The following is a 22,003-nucleotide window of genomic DNA, read 5'->3' as shown; positions in this document are numbered from 1 at the left end:
CTTTCTAGTTCTAGGTCTAGTGTTAGTTCTAGTTTTAATTGTAATTCAGCGTTAGATTATAGTACATTTTTATTGAACGAAAAATAGAACTAGCACTAGACCTAGAACTAAAATCATTCGGGTTGAGCCGTCTTATGAGACGTTCGGCTAAACCCGAATGTTTCTAGTTCTAGGTCTAGTGTTAGCTCTAATGTTCATTCTAGCTCTAGTATTAATTGTTATTCAGTGTTATATTGTTGTATATTTTTCATTGAATTAAAACTAAAACTTACATTACTACATCCAAAACTAGAAAGTTTCGGATTTAGCCATGCATCTACACACGTTCGCAATATTTTTGAAGCAAGTAAATATGTTATGTGAATTTCCCACGTCCACCCTCCATATCTAATTATTTCACCTTCGCACGCGTATCGTTGTTTACTTCCTGTCTTCTTCCTGCATTAACGTACACCCTCTCTTTGTGTTTTAGGTCACACCAGGTGTTACTGCAACCTGCCTACCTGTATATCGGCCGGATATATGTGCATGTCGCCATCCGGCGGTTGCTTTTCAAACATGCTCCACCAATCGACGTCGTCGTCCGGCGCCTACAAAGGACGTCACGGTTGCATCGAACTCTTAACCGATAAGTAAGCAATTAATAACAAATTAAAAAAATTATTTTCCCAGTCTCATAATAATATATCATCGTCTTACCGTCGTTATCGGTCATCTTTTAACGGCCATAAAGGGGTCTATTCATTCATAAATGAGTTACTACATTCGAACTCGGAACAGCGGTAATTTTAATTAGCGCGAACGTTAAACAATGGTTTGTTTAGTGGAATGACCGTTGGAGCAATGGTTTCGAATGAATTTCCAAGCGATAAACTTTAACCTCAACAGCTCAATCCAATCGCGTTTGAAGAAGAGGGTAAAGAGAGGCGTCCTTGCGACACTTACAACAATATGTGCCTGGTGTACGTCACTCTGCACATGTAGGATGTGATCTGGCGTTTCCCGAAGTTTTTGCTCCAGTTTTTCTTTAAAAAAAATCGGTGCATTTATAAAGTACATTGAATATATAAACACATTGTAAGCAGGCTTTAAAATTAGGTCTTTAAAAGTTACGATTGTGGAACAAAAAGAAACAAGATGATTTATGGATATGATTTTAATATAATCATAAATATAAAAGTGGGATGCTGTTAGAGAAATCCGAGTGCTTACGTTAGTTTCCCGGTAGACATAAATTTATATATAGACTCAGTTGTTAGTATTCTTTCCTGCATCTCTTGGAATCTTGTAACGGAGAACGCACTTTTATAAACAACACGACCAATAAGTCAGCGTCGTCCTATTACATAGATTTCTTGGTATTTAGACTATTTTTTGAATGGCGCTTCAAACATCCGCCACATTTGAATAGAAACTTTCTACGTTTCACTTAGTTTTAATCGATTTTAATACCGTTTACGCTTTCCAATGGAAACATTGTGTTTTATTTTAAATACATTTTTGATATTCATAAGATTATCTACATAATTAATTACTAAAGAATTTATTTCTTCCTCCTGTTGCAACATAAATTATTTCTTCCTCTATGTACAGTTAGATATAATCATTCTATATCGGCCCGTTACAATGATGTCGCTATTAGTGGAATCAGCCATTGAATATTTCAACTTTTTGCGATACACTTGGCACGTCACAGGAAGCACACCACACTTGAAGAAGAGACCAGATCTCGCTATATAGAGCTCTCGACCATGTCCTTTTTTTTGTAACTTTTTATGTCTCTTCGAATAGCTCCCGTAAGTGCGTGCTGCATTGCGTAATATCTGCGCGCGGAATTTATTTTCGAATGTTTTATACATGATGTCGTGCGCCTTGCCGCTCGTAAATTATTGCGAAATGTGCCTTTCTCGTTTAATCCGCTGAGGCTGCTTCTTGTTACACGAAATGATCTTTATTTCTTGAGATTATCATCTTCTTTCTCTTGCTACCACGTTCCCATTCTTCTCTCCCGGTAAAGCACGCGTAGAAAATATTGTTTTATGGAGACATTGGTAATATGCGACAAGATAAATGGTGAGTGTTGTTCCGGCCATAATTATAATCGTTCCGTTTTGGAAATACACGAGAAGCACTTCGTATATGTGGCTTTTTGGTTTGTCGTTGGATGGTGTTATTTGTCACTGTTACATGATTCATTGAACATCAATTATAGTATTCTCAAGAAACATCTTGGTGTATAATTTAATATTTTTTGTTTTGGGTTTTTATAACCCACTTTTGCACCGTGGAGAGCTTTTTGCTCACAGTTCTGTACATTAGCATAATCAACCAAATGGAAACAATCTTCGCACTCATCATTAAGACGTCTAAATATTCCGTAAAATTGTTATCTATTATGTCACAAAATTCTATGCGTTGTCCAAATTTCATTCATGTTCGTTTCTGGACGATCGTTCTGGTGAAATTTGAGATCATCATATGCAAATTGTTTCAGACGGGCAAGAACTGCTCTCTTCACACAATGTTCTATGTAATTTGGAATTTAGATTGAGTCGGGAAGACCAGATGTTTGTTCATGATATTTCTAAATGACTCAAACCGTTGAAGCAAATCTTAAAGTAACTCATTCACAAAGTAACCCAACCCTAAATAAAGCATAATACTCGTAAGCAACTCACAAAGTCACCCAAACCAACTACAATACAACTAAACAGAAAGTTTTCAGCTCCAAATTAGCCTAATCCCAAAACAAGCCATGTTAAATCTAAACGAACCTAATCTAATTTCAAAGCAAACCAACCCAATAACTTAGTAAACCCCCGATATTGAAGACATACCAACCCAACCAAAACCCAAAGCAAGCTAACCCAAACTCAAAGCAAGCCAATCCAACTCCAGACAACTTAGCCACAAAGTAACACAATTTCAAAGAAAGCCAACAAGCAAGTTAAGTGTCTTTACTCTCTGACATTCCATAGTGATGGAAACTGAATACTAATTTTAAAAAGTTAAAAAAAGGGTCATCTTCAAAAACAAAATTAATTTATTTCTAACAAATCGGCTAGAAAGCTAAATAGGGATTTTTGAAATGAACTACATTAGGACAGTAACAGGTACCTCCAACGTGAATAAAATTAGAAATGAGTGTGTAAGACAAGATCTAGAAGTGAAGCCAATAATCAATAATATTAGAGAGGCTGCTTTTAATAATTAGGACTTAAACAAGATAACAATGAGAGGCAGGCAAAACTAGTGTGCTAAGCAAAATTACAAGGAAGAAGAAATCCACAAAAAACCGAGAACTGCGGTTATTTATACATACAGGGTGTTTCGGTGACTCGGGGAACAAATTTAACCATATATACTAGAGTGAAAATTAGTAAAAGTCTTCAAATTTCAAAGATAGAGGCCATCAAAGTTAAGAAATTTTAACACATTTTTCCAAATATCTTAAACACTATTTACAGTAAAGCGCTGAAATTTGGTACAGTATAAATCAATGTGATGTAAAATCGTTAGGCAATTTATGAGTTGGATCGGTCCGCGGGAACAATACTATACAGGCTGTTCCTAAAGTTTGTTTGCTCACAACTTTTTTATTCCATCATAACCCTACATTTATTTTTGCAGTTTCTAATAGTAAATTTAGTTTAGAAACTTTTATTACTCTTAGATAATATTGATAAAAATCACCGTTTTCGTGTTAAATCCAAAAATGTTGGGTTCCGATTTCAATAGTGCTATTACTAAAAAAAAGAAATCTAAGTTTTTAACATCCTTTAGTATTTTTTATTACTTGTATTGTCATTTTATATACTTTTTTTATTATTCCTGTTAGTGTTGTTGGTTTTTTGTTTATTTTTTGTTGATTTTTAATTTATTGTGTTTGGATTCTTTTATTAAATCAACTAAAACAAATTAAAAATGTGATTTAGCTAAATCTACACTTGGACATGTTGCATACATAATAGTTATGACAGCTCAGTTCGATTTTCACTTGTCATTGCTAATTCAAATTATTTATTTATTTATTTTTTTTAGTGTTATTGAATTCGGAGCCTAACATTTTTGCATTTAATACGGAAACGGTGGTTTTTATCAATATTCTCTAAGAGTGATAAAAGTTTCTAAACTAAATTTACTATTAGAAAATGCAAAAATAAATGTAGGGTTATGATAGGGTAAAAAAGTTCTGAGCAAACAAACTTTATGAACAGCCTGTATAGCATTGTTCCCGCGTACCGATCCAACTCAAAAATTGCCTAATGATTTTACGTGATGTTAGTTTACGCTGTACCAAATTTCAACGCTTTACCATAAATAGTGTTTAAGATATTTACAAAAATGTGTTAAAATTTCATAACTTTGATGGCCTGTATCTTTGCAATTTGAGGTCTTTTACTAATTTTTTTTTACATGAATCGTCATCATTTTCACTCTAGTATATGTGGTTACATTTGTTCCCCGAGTCACCGAAACACCCTGTATATAATAACATAATCAGAGAATGCACTCCTCATCGCTGGGTTAACGCTTGAGATCAAGATGATAACAACGCCTTTTGCTTCTCGGCTGCTTCAATGGCAACTCAATACCGGTGTATCTTGTTCTGGTCTGAATTCAAAAAAAGCAATAACTGAAAAAAATCGTTCAGATATCGGGTAATTAATAACACGATTCTGCAGCAACTTTAAAAAAATCTGCAAAGACATTGAAAGCAGCTTCATTCGATTCTTGAATCTCGAAGACGCGGCAAAGGGACATAACTTTTTATATACTACCGGTATTCAATGTTAAATTCTTTTCATAACATTAGTTATCTTATATTAATCTTCTTCAGCCAAGTATTATGTATTGACATTCTGGCGCTGTTTCGCGATCAAGATTCTCAAAGTCCTAGCGTCTGCGATGTCCGGGGGCGGCCGATGTCTTCCAAAACGGCCGTGTTAGTTTAAAGCTGTGCTGGAAAATGATGTAGAGGATTCTTGTTTGTTATCTATCTTCTGTCCTTACTAACCTCATTTTTTCACGTGACATTTTTTGATCCGTGTGTATACTATCTACAAAAAATATCATTTTGCGCTCTGATAAAATGTTGAAGATGGCGATGCCTCAAACTTTGATGACGACAACTTAATATTCGTGTTCAATAAATTCGTCATACCTAGCTAACAACAAGATACTCTCTGCATACAACTATTTTTGGAGTTTTTACTCCATAATGGTGTTTCAGGTCAGTTTGACTTGTCTCGTATCCCACCAAGTATAACAATAGTATGATAAGTCTGACAAATTACCAAGAGCCATTATGTTAAAGTTTTTTTTCTTGAACCTTTCCAGAAAATTCCAAAGCAGGAATTCGAAAGAATTCCACAGAGCTTCACATGATGATGTGTAATTTCATTTTTTGCCGGTGATAGTGATGGCGGTAGTGAAGTTGAACCTTTGGACCAAGTGAAAGACAACAAAACAATAATGCTATCAGATTCCTAATATCTTTTCATTTTTTGATTATCTTCTCAGATTCTGTATCTTATACTTTGTTGTCAATCTAAAAATATAGTAGGAATTAACCTGTTGTTAGTAGAGGTGACGGTGTGGCGCGAGCAAAAAGAAAGTGGCAGGTCCGTCACGTAACAGTAAAATCGTGTGTGCGAAAACGGGACCGCACTTTCACGACTTCAAGTCGACCAGAGACCGCTGCATTAAACAGCCGGCGATTCCATCATCGGCTAATGATCATCGACCAGATTGCTCGGTACCGTTACTCTGATTGGATGGACCCATCGACGTGTGTAAATCTTATCCCAATGCAAATGCCTTTAGACTCGACGGACGCGACGGCGGAAGTGCAACCAACATAAGAAACTGCTTCGACCGGTGCTCAAGAATGAAGATAGCAAATTTATCAAGACGAGTGAGCTCTTTGAGCACCTGCACGAAAATTCAGATCCGCCTTTAGGAAAAACGTTTAACATTTAAATTTTAAATAAGACTTAAAGGATTTCAAGTGTAAAACGAAACGCTTCTATAATTAATTTTAAGCTTTGGTTACTAGCTGGATATAAGAAAAAGCTCTTAAGGTTCATTACGTTTGCGGAATGTCGAACATAATTCTTTCGGACAAGTGCGTACCTATTGGTATCTTGTTGGTTCGCGACCAAAGCCGGTTCGCCGTGGTCGCATAATGCGAATGCGGCTAATGAAAATTTCTAATTGGCCTCGTCCGCTGCGTCGGGCAATTAACCGGGATGGAATTCCGATATTAACTGCGATGGCTTATCGGAACATAATGCTGCTGCTGCCGCTGTGCCAGGTGGAATGACAGGCATGGGAAAACTGTATGGGTATCGGAGAAATAATTGTGAAAATAGACGACAAAGCTATGTTTATGAACTGGAAACGCCAACAAAAGCTTGTAGATAATCGTATTTTGCATCATCATCATTATCATCCGGTTTCACTAATGCACGATATACCTTAGAGTGTGCTTTAATATTGCAATAAGAAGAAGATTAAGAGATACAAATCGGTTCTAATTATATAAAGTTATTTCAGGATTTTCTTGTTTTTATATGTAATTTTATTAAGTGATTGTAAGTTAAAATTAGCCCTCTTAAGAGACGTACGGCTAAACTCCTATGTTTCTAGTTCTAGTTTTGGTTCAATGAAAAATATACAACGATCTAACGCTGAATATCAAACAAAACTAGAACGAATACTAGCGTTAGAACTAACACTTGAATTAGAACTAGAAACATTCAGATTTAGCCGTCTTAAGAGACATCGTTCCAACGATTTACTGTACTCCTCTCTCACAATAATAAATAATTTGTCTTTATAACTGCGATTAAAAGATTATTTGAATTCAATTGAAGGTTAAATTACGCACATATATAAGTACTTCTTGGTTAAATTAACTTTGTGTTGTATGAGTCAACCGGCGCTACTCTTATAAGCCGGGTTTGAAAGTAAAATTGCAAATTATTAATCGCGATAATCTTTCAATATATCGCGAGCTGTTAGTCATCTAGTCTTATCTTATAATCACTATTCCGTTGAGTTTAAGCTCAGAAATGTTTATTGATGACCGTCGATTCATTTCCACGTGTTATAAAAAAAATAAATGTCTATAGACAATGTAGTAATGAAAACGGTTAATCATTACGTATGGAAATTTATCATTATTTCAATAGAATTTATCATGAATACTTTTATTCAATTAAAATGCATTAATTACAACAACATTTTTATCTTTTTTTTTAATAATTAAAAAAGTTTATTGTTCATCATTACGTTAAAACAAGAAAAAATCTTCTTAATTAAACATCCTGGTGGTACCACTTAAATCTTCAATTTTCTTTTTTTCTTCTCGATGTCGTTAGTAATTAATGGTCGCGGCGAAGATACAAGTCACAAGAAACGGTCAAGCATCGGCATTGTCACGGTAGAGAGAACTTAGTGCGGCGCGTCTCTTGCTTACAAGAAAAGCGCAACGCTTACACGAATTGAGATGTCGAATCCCACCCGAGAGAAAGAGAAAACCTTCTATAGCACGACCGGACGTCCAATGAAACAAAAAAGTCGAACGAAAGACATACACGGCAATTACTCGAAGACTTTACCAGCGGCGTCGTCTTCTCAAGAAGGTTTACCGCGATCACTTTGGCAAAGGAGAGGAGTCTCCCGTAGCGCCATCGACTTTGCATAATATGTGACAGCATTCTCGACTTCGAACATCCTGTGGCTCTTTTCTTCCCGTGAACTCTTTAATTTTCCAATTGCTTCGTCGACCGGTACATTTTTTTTTCTATGCTCATTTGTATACACGAGTCTCTCGTTACTTTAGCTAGATGATACTGTCCTTAGAAACAGGATGCGAAACGAGCACTTAAATGTCTAGTTCAATCACCGTTATTACGTATAAGAAATACTTTATGCTATTTCATAACTCATGAACGCTTTGATACAAAATTTAAAGGATTTCTTTATCTTTACCAAACTATTTATGATTCAACATTCTTTTTTGCGACAAATCCACTTTCCAAACCAGGTCATTACAATATCGTAAATAACCCATTCACACCTCGTTTTTATGGCTTCCTATTGGCGCCGTCTACATACGTTTCATTCCATCGCCAAGAATGCTACCGTAACACAGATAACGGACGGCGCAAAGTACCAAGAACAAAAAATGGTAGTATGAAGACGACCACTGTTCCTTATCGCTAAGGAAACGTCCCATTACCGTAATAATTTTGTTGTCTCTTTTCCGCAAATACCAACAAGGTGCAGCTGAAACTTGTCATGGAAAAAAATATCGTTTTAAAAAAATCCTCTCTCTTGTAAGAGAGAAAGCGATTCTTGTGAGGACAAGACGCAAGGTGTGCGTATGGAACTCGAGTTACAAGAATGTTAAGCAACAACAACCGCTTGTATATAGTATACGTGAGATGTAAAAAAAATACGGAGTGTACTTACACGTTTTGGGTTGGTTTCGAAGGGTAAAGGTCGTCGGTATATGTCGGCTTGTTCAATAAGAAAAAAGAGAAAAGAAGATTAAGAGTTAAGTTGGGAATTATCGGGGTTTTCTTGCTGCTGAGAGATAAAGAAGCGGCATTTAGCTTTGTAAGGTCATTGACTACTTACTGCATTGGGTTACTTTATACTCATATTATAATTTTAATTATTAATTTTCTATCTTAAAGCAGATTGAAGCAGGTGATTTGAATTAAAAATTTTTTCTTAATTAATTGATAATTTATATATGTAATTTATAACCTTCGAGGTCGTAAATACAAAAAAAATGAAAAGAAGTGCCGTAAATCCGTTATTAGATACATGGTCGTATATCGCACGTATAGGCGTGCCAAATTGACGTTCCGCTGGAACTCTGATGGGATTTCTGTAATTAAACGGAAGTGATTTTAAGTGTGATTTGTCACGACGCGAGCAATTTGCTTTTTTGTAGTTTTTTTTTTAAAGAACAACGAAATTAAATTTTTTGATACATTTATTCTATGCACTTATTCTTACCTTTTGACACTTTTTGATATCTTCTGCACTTTTTTTATCTTTCCTACAATTTGCACCATTTGAAAAGCGTGCAATTAAAAATGTGATTGTATGAAATACAAAAAAATAGAAGCTGAAGTACAAAAATTAACATAAAGAAAAACACTGCGTGAAAAATTATCGTTAAGTTTCTTACATATTTACAGTTCTGCTCAACAATTCTGGTACGGGTCCAATTATATCTTTTAGGTTCGGCTTTTGTCACTATTGATGTTATTCTTGTCGTGATACATTACTATTTTCTTTGATCATCCAAGTATTTGTGGTAGTTCCTGATAAATATAGATAATGCTTTGTGGTCACTGCACTCGTGTTTTCCTAGTCTGATATTCAACAATTGGCGCAAGGTATAAGATGAAAGTAGAAGAAAAGCAGTCGTGGCAGACAAATCTACTAATTAATAATCAACACGCAGAGTAACTTTAACACCACGCAGAATTTTACCCATAACTGCTCAATTGTAGTCCTATCCTGCACATTAAGTACACAACATTTATGACAAGTTTTAACAACAATTCCACCACCTCGTCCTCTACTCTGACATGTCTTCTATAAAGAAGTTATAGTCATGTACACGAACTACCTCAAAAAACAGCAATCAGAAGCTGTCTTATGCAGGGTTTTGAAATAATTACAACTTTCTTCTTGTAATTTTTTGCTTACCACAGTTTTCTTCACTAGTAGCAACCACTATTTTATCTACTTAATCATCTTTGAAGAAGTGGCAAAAGCAGTCAAATGAAGTTTTAACTTATTTTACTGCCCCCTTACAGCTAAACCTTTTAAATTCACCAATTTTTTTATTTACCGGTAAATTTTACCTGGAAAATGTAATTAAATATAAATAGATTAAAATACAATTACTTGAACAACGCCAAATCTGCTTAGTTACTAGCAAAGAAGATCCAACCTCAGTCCAAGCGGTTAAGTCATTTTCCATCACTTTGAACATCAATGGAGATGGATTCCACAATTGAACGATTATAATATAAGCTAATAATAAAAAAGGCTAAGATTTTTCATACTCATTTTCAGTTAGTTAGAGTCATGTAACACAATCAGTCTATTTAAGACGCTCAAGGCGAATGTTAAGGTATCAACATCCTCAGGTATATAAATTATTTCTGATATGTTCAGTAGTTCCGCCAATTAATCAAGTGCAATCAAAGATGTCACGGCATATAAAGCTTGGGAACTTTGTTCAAACTTTTAAACTGACTGTTCTCACCGGCTCTAATAGCCACTGCTGATTATCGGGCCGGAAAATCTGTCGTACTCCAGCTATGCGTGAAAGTGCCAATTTGATTAATTTATCCGGCGCCATCACCAACTCCGGTTTGCAACTTCAATAGTCTCCAGTATGTCTCTTTCGCACGAAATTAAGTTCCCTATTTGTTTGTATCCTCGACGGGCTACCACTCAATTTACTTTTTACGCTGTAGTAATTTCCGTTTTATCCACATTCCAATTATCTCCAACCTTAAATTGAAATTACATAATCTAGCAAGTACCCCCATTTTCACTTTATCACTATCTTTGATCGCCTATGTGCGTTATGTTTGAATTTATTGCAATTTTTTTCTTTTTTAATCTTAAACACACTAATTAACAACATTTTCAACGCAACTTTTCGTTATAAACACCGCGCGGAAACCGATCATAAAAGTTTCACAACACCACCCCAAAGAGAGTTATACACAATTCAGTCTAAACAAATATTAAGTCTGAACTTTAAATACAATAATACGCTTATCGAGCGAAGGCGGCCCGTTTGAACCTTATAACTTTAATTGTGTTTATGCAATAAAACGTTCTTCTTTTCAGCTAAAATCGCTCCCCGCGACCCGACAGTTTACATTTGCGCCTTATTTCTTGTTTACATAAATGAGATTTCTTTTATTTACATAATAAAAGCAGATTAAGATATCGAAAAACTAATAAACGTTTTTATTATTAATTCTAGAGAACAAAGGGAATGGTGCCAGCTAGAACCACACAGTAGCCACAAGAAGAAATCCCATTCGAGGTCACTTTTGTATTGTTGTTACAGGGATTTATGTAATCACGTCGATAGTCCAGTAACAACACATTTAATTGATGAATCAGGTAAGAATAAAAATAATTGATTTAATTAACGATTAATAATTTGCTTTTGTTAGAATTGTTATTCAACGCCAGCAGAAAACAACAACCTTTAAAGCCCAGATCACAAATCGAAGAATTAAGGTATTCCGAAACCGAAGTTTGGTTTAAAGCTGCTACCATTGCCGTTCCTATTTGTGGTACCGTAATTGTTTTGGTACTTATTATGTTGGCTGTGAGATTATTAAGAAGTGAAAATAATCAACATGCGCGTTATAAATTAGGGTGAGTTTAACAAAAAATAATAACATTTCAAAATAATTCGCATTTTTTTATATTTAGGGAGAAATATATACCAAGTCAAAATAAAAACAACATGGAACATCATTATAGACTTCCAATTCAAAAAGAAATGATGCCTATTCATCATAACCCTGTTTATTCAAATCATCACACGGAAGAGCTTCAACAAATTCGAGCCCCTTTATTGGTTCAAAATGAACTGGAATCGTCTTTGATGAATTCATCCCCAAAAAATGTGAACGCAAAATACGTATCGCGAAATCATCATCCGTATAATCATTCATTGTCGGAGATCGAAGGTCACTACTTAAATTTGGACAAAATTGGTTTGAGTGAATACGCTCACAGTTACCCAGAAGTCCATCATAAGAACTTATTTTGTGATAATATCATAGTGAAGAACGGACTGATGAAGACAAAGACTTATGATAAGAAATGAATTTTTTTATAACCACCACTAATTTTTCCCTCCCAAAAAAAAAAGATCTTAGACCAAGTATTAAGGACTAATAAATTTTTGATGGCTGTGACATGGAATATGGACATGATTTAAATGGGTACTACTAAAAAAAAATATTAAAATATATGAAAAATGAAGAGAAAATATTATCGGAAGACTTGAAAGATAAAATAGAAAAAGATTGAATAAAAAAAATGGTCGTTATTATTAAAAAAGTTATTTGTACTTAGATTAATAACCGATGTATTCCTCTTAAAAAGCAACCAAATACTGTGATGGAAATAAAATCATATACTATTCAATCGATTAATGTGATTTATACAGAATAATTCTGTATAAAAAATGTGTCATCGATAATTATCATTTTTTATACCAGTTGGTTGTGTTCACATACTTACTCAATGCGTTTATTTTTTATTTTTCTTGTTGTGTATATTAATGGCATCCTCCCAAGAAGACTGTACTCCCTAGAATATCTAAATACTTATCTTTTTTATTTTTCATTACATATCTTATCCAGTATACAACTATTAAACTGACTAACGCCTATAATATGTGCGTTAACTTAATAGACCTATGTAAATTGTTTTTTTTTATTACTTTATAAATATATCTGTACTTGCAATTTTTTAATTTGTAAATAAGTCTGTATGATAGTGTATTCTTAATTTTAGTTTTGTGATGTATTTATGTATAAAAAGCAGATTCTCTTGCGTAATTTTTAAGATGAGTTAATAATATTTATTATTATGCCAATTCAATGAGGTAATAAAATGGAATATTTTCACATGGGGTTATTTTTTTTAACATAACATAATTAATGACATAATACCTAAGAAAAAACAAATTTTATCCAACCAATCCAATTGGGACAAATTCAGTTTATCCAATGTCGTCACATCAGGGTAATAATAAGCTCGAGTATTTCCGATAATTCTTTGAACTGAGAAAATCTCGCTGAAAATTCCCTGATTGAAGAATCAATCACAGAAATAAATTCTTCAGTAACTTGGTCTTCGTCTGGTTTCTTACGTATTTCCAAATAGTTGATATATTTTTCAAATTTGGAAAATACTTGTAGTTTCTTGTGATAATATCGTTCCTGAAAACTTGCAGTTTAGTCTCAAAAGTGCGAACGAGATCTACTATGACGATAATTGTTTTATTTATGCCTTGAAGCTTCATGTTTAACTTATTTAAATGTTGACATATGTCTGTAAAAAGTATCAATTTTGAAAGCCACATAACATCCAACAACTGTTATTATTCTTCAACTTTTTCCTCATTTTACAGAAACAGTCTGATTTTTTCCAAGCAATCAACAAATCTTTGAAGTACGTTCCCGCGACTCAATCGGCGAACATTATTGTAGATCAGAAAGCCATTGTACACCGAGTTGACTTCATCTAACAAAGCATCGAACTTCCTGTTTAAAACCTGCGACGAGATGAGGTTGATTATTTTTGTGACTACCGTCATTACATTATCAAGAGATATTAAACCACTCTTAGCACACAAGGCTTGTTGGTGAATGATGCAGTAGAATTGAAGAATCGAATGCCCTACGTCTATTTGAAATAAACTTATGAAACTAATTTTTTTACCCACCATATTTGGAGCAACATCAGTTCATCAACGATTTGATCGCAATTAAATCTTCCTTAATGACGTTTCCAACGTAATATTGAGCAAAAACAACTAAACGAGCAGATTTAGCGATGTCAGTGCTTTCGTCAAGACATAGCGATATAAAAGAAGCAAAGCTAATGTCTATTTTTTGTTGATCTGTTACATTTCTGGACAGAGGAGTATCTTTGATGCGCTGAATTATCTTATCTTTGTTATCGAAATCATCAAAAAGAGAGGCCGCGCATGCTATCCAGATTTCCTTCAAAAACTCTCCCTCTTGAAAAGGTTTACTATGCCGAGCAATGACATTTGTAGCCGCGTAACTTGCCGCGCTCGTATGACAATTTTTGCAACATATTTAGTCATAGACTGTTTATTTCTGTCTTTCAATGCACTTGCAATTAATTCTTTTTGCTCTGGTTTGCTTTTTTGACTAACGGATTTGTGATTTGTTTCAAAATGCCGTTTTACAGACTATATTCCAGAACATAAAACACACACCGCCTTGTCACCTTGACTAATCATGCCTCTGTTCACTAAGTTTGAAATTCTCTGATACTCTTTCTATCTCGTACTTTTTGTTTTTTTGCTGAATTAGCCATATTAAATAACAGTTAAAATCATAGATAAAACTCAAAAAACTTCAAATCAAATATTCACTATAATGTTAGGCATAAACAAACTATTCGTCATTAGCAATAAAAACACGTGATGTAGATTGTAGGGATCATTCGCGTTCGCTCGTCATATAATACCTATTCCACACTTTTTCGTAGTGCATCATAATTAGAGCTCCGATTTTTATGCAGTCAAATTATAGGAAATATGCGCATAAATATGCAAGCTTTTTATTCAAAATATGCAAAAACTTTGTGGAAATATGCAAACATATACCTTTCTTATAGTTGTTATCAATCTATTTTTATCACATTTTTGTATATGTTTTGCACTTTTCACATGTTGTTCTATTTATTTTCTTCCTCTCACACGTTATCTTAATAAAGAATAATTAAAAAGTTAGCCATAGATACTCTAACAGATGAAAATTTAATTCTGAGACTATAAAATAGATTCGTAGTTATCATTGTCGATTGTCTAGATACATACGTAAAAACATATTCCAAGAAGATGGGACATAAAATTTAATATAGCTTTATTTAGTTTTAATTTAACAGTTTTCCATTTTGTTTAACTCCTAGTGTAAAAAAAATCTACAAGAAGTCTATAAGAAATACAATTTCGGAACAAACCATTGGCAACTCCTCTAAAAACTTTAATTTTTAACTTAAATCTTTGGCTAAAACGCTACGATATAATTTTAAAAAAAATACTTACAACTTTGGCGCAAGTTTTACAAAATAATTCCTCATTATTTAAATTTAGTTCGGGATAACTTTTTATCCACTGGAACACAAGACACGATATGACTTAAGGCATTGTTGTTATAGATTGGTGGATTAATGTTCACTCACACTGAACACAGCCACAGTAAGTATGGTTGGGGATTTCCTTAAACTTAAACTCAACAGCGCTAGGGATTCCCCGCATGTTTCTGTAAATCCTTTCAAACTAAAAGGTATGTTCGCATATTTAAAAATACGCAGTCATTATATTTATTTTATTAAGCAACAAGCAACAAATCAAAATATAATAATAAATAATAATAAACAAGAACAAAATATGCGAAAATATGCAGTAAAAGGCCAATTTATGCAACAATCAAAAAAATTGTAAAAATATGTAAAATATGCAATTTTTTTATTGTACCATCTGCCTTATTTTTATGTAATTCGCCCAGAAACCAATTTTGAAAAAAATATTCCAGAAAATAAGCATTTTGCATAAAATCCGGGCCCTAATCATAATGAATTTTGTAGATTTTGCCATTGGTTCACCATCCCTGTTCAAGGGTTATGATTGTTATTATGAAAGGTGGCTTTCTTAAAATGGCAAAATCTTAACTTCAATCTCATTATGATAAAGTTCTCAATAAAACGAGTCAAAATTAGTTAATTGTAAAATTTTTGTTGTTATTATTATTAAATTGTTTGTATAATTTTGCCACACATTGTATAAGTTGATTATGGAATTTTATAATTTAAACAAAAAGAATATCTCAATATACTTTTATTATATTGTAGTTATTTCAAAAAAAATCAATAAATAGGTCGACACTATAATATAAAACTAGCGTTCGCTTAAATTGTGACTTTTTAGTTGTTTTTTTTTAATAACTTTACAATACGATCCGTATAAGTAGGACAATCTTAGACATCAATGTTACAGCATCATTAAAAACTTATTTTACAGTACTTTTGGTGTACAACTCTATGAGAAGTAGCACATTTACGCTGTTATAGGTTGTTGTATTATGAACAATATCCCACTAACGATATAACATGAATAAGTGTTCAATTTATACGACTAGCGTCTAGTTAAATACAAATACTAATCGATGAAAAAAGAAAAAAAAGTAATTATGTCTAGTTTAAAATATACTATTTTATTCACGTTCGTTTCAATCACATTTCGAAAATCACACTTATCAATTTTAAAGTTTGTTGAGGATTAAAATCGTTTCTCTTTAATTTTCTTTTAGTTACAGTAAATGAAACCTATATATTTTTTATCAGAAATACATATTCTACTCCATCAAATTGTAAACAATTAATAACGTTAAGGCCCGGATTTTAGTTTATAGTCTTTTCTGTTAATCTTCCTCTTCACAGTCTTGTAAAAAAAAAAATAGTCATAGTAATAAACATATCATTAATTAATAAAAATCAAATATTTTTAGGTTTAAATCAATGAATTAGTATTATTCGCAACCATTTCCGTTAACGATTTAACGTAAGCCTCATGGAGTTTTGTTACAAAATCTGAATCATTTTTAATTAAATAAGTTAAAGCTTGTAACATTTGATTTCTCGTCAACGGCTCCACCGCTTTAACAACTTTTGCATTATCCACGCTAGTCGTCGTTGTTAACACCATATCAGACTTATTATCTTTATTAACTGATGCTGTAAACATCATTGGTGGCATCAACGACGGCTTTTGTGGTGTGTCTAACGCGTGGGCCAACGGCGACGTTCCCAACAAATCATCATCAACCGCTTGCGCTTGTGCTTGAATTAATAATGCTGCTAAAGGAGACGTTCCGGATGCTGCAGGATGATTATGAGGTGAAGAAACTCCGCGCATAAAATTCAAACCATTTTCGGATTTTCGGTCAAGATTCGTTGAATTCGATGACATTTGAATTGGTACGCTTCGATTCCCTAATTGTTTTTGATGGCGATGTTCTTGAGGAGTTGTTGAACGTTGCTGTTTTTCTATGTGTTCAACTGAATGTTCAGGATTACTCATTAATCTTTGTAAAAGAATTTCACCTAAGAAATTTAATTTAATTTTATTATGATAAATTTTATTTTGTATTTAAAACATACCTTCTGCAGGTGTAACAGGTACTTGTTTACTAGATTTAGAAGCAGCTTTTGAGAAAAAATCCATAACACTTTGCGAAGTATTGGCCAATGGGGTTGATGTACACATGGGTTTATTAACTGGGGATTCCCTTTTATTTGGTGTTCTATTAAAATCTTCTTGAGCTTTACTCAACATACTGAAAATATCAACACTGCTCCCTGATTTCTTTTTGGTTTTCTCCAAAACCTTTTCTCTGATTTGTTCCATGAGAGATTCTAATATATAGGTTATGGTCACACACTCTTCTCGGTTATAGAACCATATACCGAAGATTTTATTCATGGAGTTTCTGTAAAGCAAGAAAGGGGCTTGCATTTGATAATCAAACTCTTTGACGATAGGTTCGATTAGATTCTCAGTGTTCAATCTGTTCATAATCACCAAGCTATGATAAGGTTCCCCATTTCGGCTGTACAGGAACAGGGCTCCCTCCGTTTCCGTTTTTTCCCACTCGTTCGCTAACGGATTGAATTTGTAAAGGGCTACGTGGGTCGATGTTGCCAAAATGTCCTTAACATATGGATCGACTCGTTTTATAGACGTTACACTCATACGCAACTCTACGGAATCGGCCATGGTTTCAAACTATTCAAGCTAACTTCACTATAAAGCTCAAACCGTCTTAAAAAAAACAGAACCTTTACGAGTTTATAGGTTAACGCATGTTAGAGAGAAATAGACGAACTTCAACGATTCTCATTGGCTCATTTTGCACGATTCAAACACAATTTAATTTAAGATTAAAAAAAAAATTTAATTTAAAACAATTCAAATTATACACTTAACTTAATCATTTATTACATTTTATTTCTTATTACCCGTTTTTTTAAATTTTTAATCAATATTTTTTAGTGAAATACTTAGGGGAATCAAATTTTATTAAGATACTAAACCCGAAACTAAATTCACAGCGGTTTGTACTTAGCCATATTGAATGAAATTGATATTGGTTTAACTCAAATAAACGAATTGTATGAATTAAAATTGTAAAGATTCATCAGAAGAATTACACCGTATCGGCAAGAATATACAAAGAAGTCAGCTTTTTCACGTAGCTCATTAACTAAGAAAAATTAAGGTGCGGCTTCTTCATAAATTGGTATCATACGCAGGTAACTTTCATAATCAAATTTTCCTTTTGATTGCGTTCAAATCACTCTTATTGAACGAAATCTTAATAAATAGAATTAATTTTAACTATTTAATGTTTGAAATAATTTTGTAATTAAATTGTTACAGGCAAAATTGATTCCTCAAATTTTAAAAAAATATCTTCTTCATTGAAGATGTCTCGATCGATTCGTGCGGAGACACGAAGTCGAGCCAAAGATGATATTAAAAAGATTATGCAAGTAGTTGATAGAGTTCGGCATTGGTAAATACATTCGATTTTAATTAATGTGATTAAATTAATTTGTGAAATGTGATTTAGGGAGAAAAAATGGGTAACAATAGGAGATACCACAATGCGCATTTACAAATGGGTCCCTGTGGCAACTAACGAACCAAAAAAGCTTAAACATAAAGATTCTAATAAGGAGAATTTAGCAAGAAAAGCAGATTCGTCAAATTCAAATTTTACCATGGCTGAGGATTCAAATACATGTAAGAAATACTTTTTATTTGATTTCATATTAAAAAAATATTTTGGTTTTTAGGTTTTTCAACTGTAAGTGATTCTCAAGGTCCAACTGATTTTTCATCACACATAACGTTTTCGGAAGACTCTAATTCGCGTAGCAGCGAGCCTCCTATTAAAAGACTAAAAACGGAATGAATTAATGCAATTGGACAAAAAATCTCTTGGGAAAATAGTTTATATTAAAATTATTAATTAATACCTACTCCTTTTTTATTTAAGTTAAGGTTTAACTGTGGTAATTTTCTTATTGTTTATATTAAGTAAATGACTTTTAATATGTTGTATATACATAATAAGTATTTAAATTATAAAGATAATAGAGGTGAAATTTATTTTATTATTTGAAAATAGATCTTAAAAAAAGGTGAGAATATAACAAGAAACTTCTTCTTTTACTTGTTTTAGAACTGTTGGTCTTCATTCCCTTTACATCATTATGCCACCCTCATCTTATCACATTGTTCCCAGATGTTTGTATTTCTTATCTATCATGAAATAGGAACACCCACAGATTAGAGCAAAACTAAGAGAACTCATAAGAAACAAGAAGTTTAAAAATAAAGAAATACTCTGACTTGAACAATGAAACGGTCAGCTTTATTTATTTACAATAATCATTTACGAACTTCTACATCACTATGAAAATGATTACAAGTGTGGATGTTCTTTTTTTGAATTAAGAGTTAGCTCTCCTTGTTTTCTTTTAGTTCCAGCACCTTTTGTATATTGTCCTACAACACTGCGTTTTTTATCACGCCTTCCTGCTACCTAAAATCAAAATATGACGCCCCATAATTTTATAATAACTGCAAAAAACATTTTGTAAAACTTTTATTATAAAAGAATAAAATTTTGTTTTCACACACATATGTTAAGAAAGAACAAATCAATCAATGAGATGGATGAGCTTGCATACTTTTGATAAGATTTCCTGTTCTAGGTTGAATGGATTTAATTAGTTTATAACGCCCTTCACCCTAAAAAGTGCTGGAATAGAGTAAATACAATTGCAGCGGTTGAAAAATAAATCGTTATTAATCAATTATTAATTATTCACTAAAATTAAATCTAATTTTTTTCTTGTATTTAATGATTCAATACTTGAAGATTTATTGTTGTGTAAAATCAATGCTGGTTTCAATCGGTCGATATGAATACAATGTCGCTAATTATTTTTTAAAATGGTGACAGTTTTGGGAAACTTTTTTACCACTTTAAAAGGTCATAACAGCTAAAATTGACTTAATACCTTCTAGTCGAATAAATACGTACTCTGATTTATACAGACTTTTATGAACGAAAATGTTGGAAAAGGTATGTGAGGATGTTGTATTAGGTTTTAATTTTGAAAAGATTTTCTTAGCGAAATAAGTAATGGATCTTTAGTCGTATCATTAAATGTGATGAAGAATTCACCTGGTAGACGTAGGGGTTGCCTGTAAACAAGTTCGGCAGACGAGCATCCTAAATCCTCTTTAAGAGAAGATCTGATACCTAATAGAATTAATGGAAGATCATTCTTCCAACTATTATTGATACCTTTACAAATGATGGCGGCTTTTACAGTGCTATGTTCTTCACCCCTCTCTCAAGAAGGATTCTAGGATCCATGTCAATAGCAAATACTTCCGCCTGGAATTACCGTAGTACAGTACCTACCTTAAATAAATTATTGTAACATTAAAATAGCATTTGAGTAGCATTTTTCTATGTTTGTTATGCATCAGGAAGATAAAATATAATGACAAGGGCAGAAATTTTGTGAGCCATTTAAGAGGAACTGGTCGCATAAAATAAGGATGATATATAGAAATAGAAGAATAAAAAGGCTAAAATTATCTAAAATGTCAAAATAGTGTAACACAAGATATCTCATATTAATTTATTTAGGTCCACTTTTACCATCCTAAACTATTTGGGAACTAAGGGATAATTACCATGGTTACAGCGGCTTTAAGCGCTCTCATTGGCTAAGAGCGCCAATTTATTTATCAGGTAAAATTATCAAGAACTGGTAAAAGTGGGCCTTAAAGTATAAGTTTTATATAAGTATAATCAACACTTTATTAAGTACAAAAAAATTAAACATTTTATAATAACTTACTTAATATAATTCCACTTAAATAAAAGATTGACTATTAGTAATAATGTTAAAACTTAAGCATAATAGAATGAAAACCAAAAAAGGTAAGAACATGAACCAAAAGTGCAACTTCTTCTCTTTGCCAAATGGTTCACTTTTTAATTGTTTCTATCCTAGAATTTGTACTATTTATTAATTGGCATAGGAGTAGAAGGTATCAATTCTGATAGTATAAGTTTTACATAAGAATAATCAACACTTATTAAGTACAAAAAAATTAAACATTTTATAATAACTTACTTAATATAATTCCACTTAAATAAAAGATTGACTACTAGTAATAATGTTATAACTTAAGCATAATAGAATGAAAACCAAAAAAAAATAAGAAGATGAACCAAAAGTGTACTTCTTCTCTTCGCCAAATGGTTCACTTTTTAATTGTTTCTATTCTAGAATTTGTACTACTTAGTATTTTAGTACTATTAATTGGCATAGGAGTAGAAGCTACCAATTCTGATAATATAAGTTTTACATAAGAATAATCAACACTTATTATATTAAATACAAAAAAATTAAACATTTCTTAATATAATTCCACTTAAATAAAAGATTGACTAATGAAAACCAAAAAAAAATAAGAAGATGAACCAAAAGTGCAACTTCTCTTCACCAAATGGTTCACTTTTTAATTGTTTCTATCTTAGAATTTGTACTACTTAGTACTTTAGTACTAATAGTAGGCATAGGTGAAGAAGAAACCAATTCTGATTCCAAAAATAAATGAGTATTCATTGAAGATGCAACAGTAACAGTTTCTTCATTATGACCATCAGAATTCCCATCAATTATCTCCTTGATATTATCAATAAGTTCTTTATTAGATTGACAAGATCGCTGATTATAATCAGCATTAATTAAAGCATTGTTCAAAATATTTTCTTTCAACTTATTTAAATTATCAACACCCGTAATAACATCATCTTCTTTCAGTGCGACTGTTAACACTGATTTTTGAAGATCTTTTAGGGCGTCTGCATCTTCCGTTTTCATTTGAACTTTATTCTCATGATTAATCACATTATGAACTTTGTTCATTTCCTTGTTAAGAAATTTAATATTTCCAGATATGGTTTCTAAACCATCCGTAACTTCTTTGTAAGTGGAATTCATGTCGCTTAGTTGTCTTTTTAATTTGAATAATCGCTGTTCCTTCTTTGCTTCTTCTATTTTGCGTTGT

At 32.6% G+C, this 22,003-nt stretch overlaps 3 protein-coding genes across 3 annotated transcripts in view; 2 read left to right on the top strand and 1 right to left on the bottom strand.

Annotated features, from left to right (window-relative positions):
- The window catches only part of LOC111425874 (uncharacterized), a 37,949-nt gene extending 25,242 nt beyond the window's left edge, over nucleotides 1–12,707 (top strand). Inside the window, exons 2-5 of the mRNA XM_023060165.2 lie at nucleotides 473–632; nucleotides 11,039–11,181; nucleotides 11,235–11,442; nucleotides 11,500–12,707. Coding sequence (XP_022915933.1) covers nucleotides 473–632; nucleotides 11,039–11,181; nucleotides 11,235–11,442; nucleotides 11,500–11,899 — 911 coding nt within the window. The 3' untranslated portion in view covers nucleotides 11,900–12,707. The remainder of the gene's footprint in view (nucleotides 1–472; nucleotides 633–11,038; nucleotides 11,182–11,234; nucleotides 11,443–11,499) is intronic.
- Nucleotides 12,708–15,661: 2,954 nt separating this feature from the next.
- Nucleotides 15,662–17,639, bottom strand: LOC111425942 (decapping protein 1). Its single transcript, XM_023060233.2, has 2 exons — nucleotides 16,999–17,639; nucleotides 15,662–16,941 (listed from the first exon to the last, which is right to left on the bottom strand). Exons 1-2 carry the CDS (start codon nucleotides 17,612–17,614, stop codon nucleotides 16,349–16,351), a joined length of 1,209 nt encoding a protein of 402 aa, XP_022916001.2. The 5' UTR covers nucleotides 17,615–17,639; the 3' UTR covers nucleotides 15,662–16,348.
- A 288-nt stretch (nucleotides 17,640–17,927) lies between these two features.
- LOC111425885 (chromatin remodeling complex subunit BCL7B-like protein) lies at nucleotides 17,928–19,008 on the top strand. The gene is made up of 4 exons (XM_023060179.2): nucleotides 17,928–18,150; nucleotides 18,278–18,413; nucleotides 18,471–18,643; nucleotides 18,697–19,008. The coding sequence occupies exons 2-4, from the start codon at nucleotides 18,325–18,327 to the stop codon at nucleotides 18,813–18,815; spliced, it is 381 nt and encodes a 126-aa protein (XP_022915947.1). The 5' UTR covers nucleotides 17,928–18,150; nucleotides 18,278–18,324; the 3' UTR covers nucleotides 18,816–19,008.
- The last annotated feature ends 2,995 nt before the right edge of the window (nucleotides 19,009–22,003 follow it).

This window comes from Onthophagus taurus, chromosome 2, assembly GCF_036711975.1.
Source record: "Onthophagus taurus isolate NC chromosome 2, IU_Otau_3.0, whole genome shotgun sequence".
Lineage (NCBI taxonomy): Eukaryota > Metazoa > Arthropoda > Insecta > Coleoptera > Scarabaeidae > Onthophagus > Onthophagus taurus.
Note: the sequence above shows the minus strand (reverse complement) of the source record. Positions and strands in the feature narration are given on the sequence as shown.

Coding starts and splice junctions, on each gene's coding strand:
- LOC111425942 (XM_023060233.2), bottom strand. CDS start 17,614: ATGGCCGATTCCGTAGAGTTGCGTATGAGTGTAACGTCTATAAAACGA. Junction 16,942..16,998: donor ACCTGTTACACCTGCAGAAG/GTATGTTTTAAA, acceptor TAAATTTCTTAG/GTGAAATTCTTTTACAAAGA.
- LOC111425885 (XM_023060179.2), top strand. CDS start 18,325: ATGTCTCGATCGATTCGTGCGGAGACACGAAGTCGAGCCAAAGATGAT. Junction 18,414..18,470: donor GTTGATAGAGTTCGGCATTG/GTAAATACATTC, acceptor AATGTGATTTAG/GGAGAAAAAATGGGTAACAA. Junction 18,644..18,696: donor GGCTGAGGATTCAAATACAT/GTAAGAAATACT, acceptor TTTGGTTTTTAG/GTTTTTCAACTGTAAGTGAT.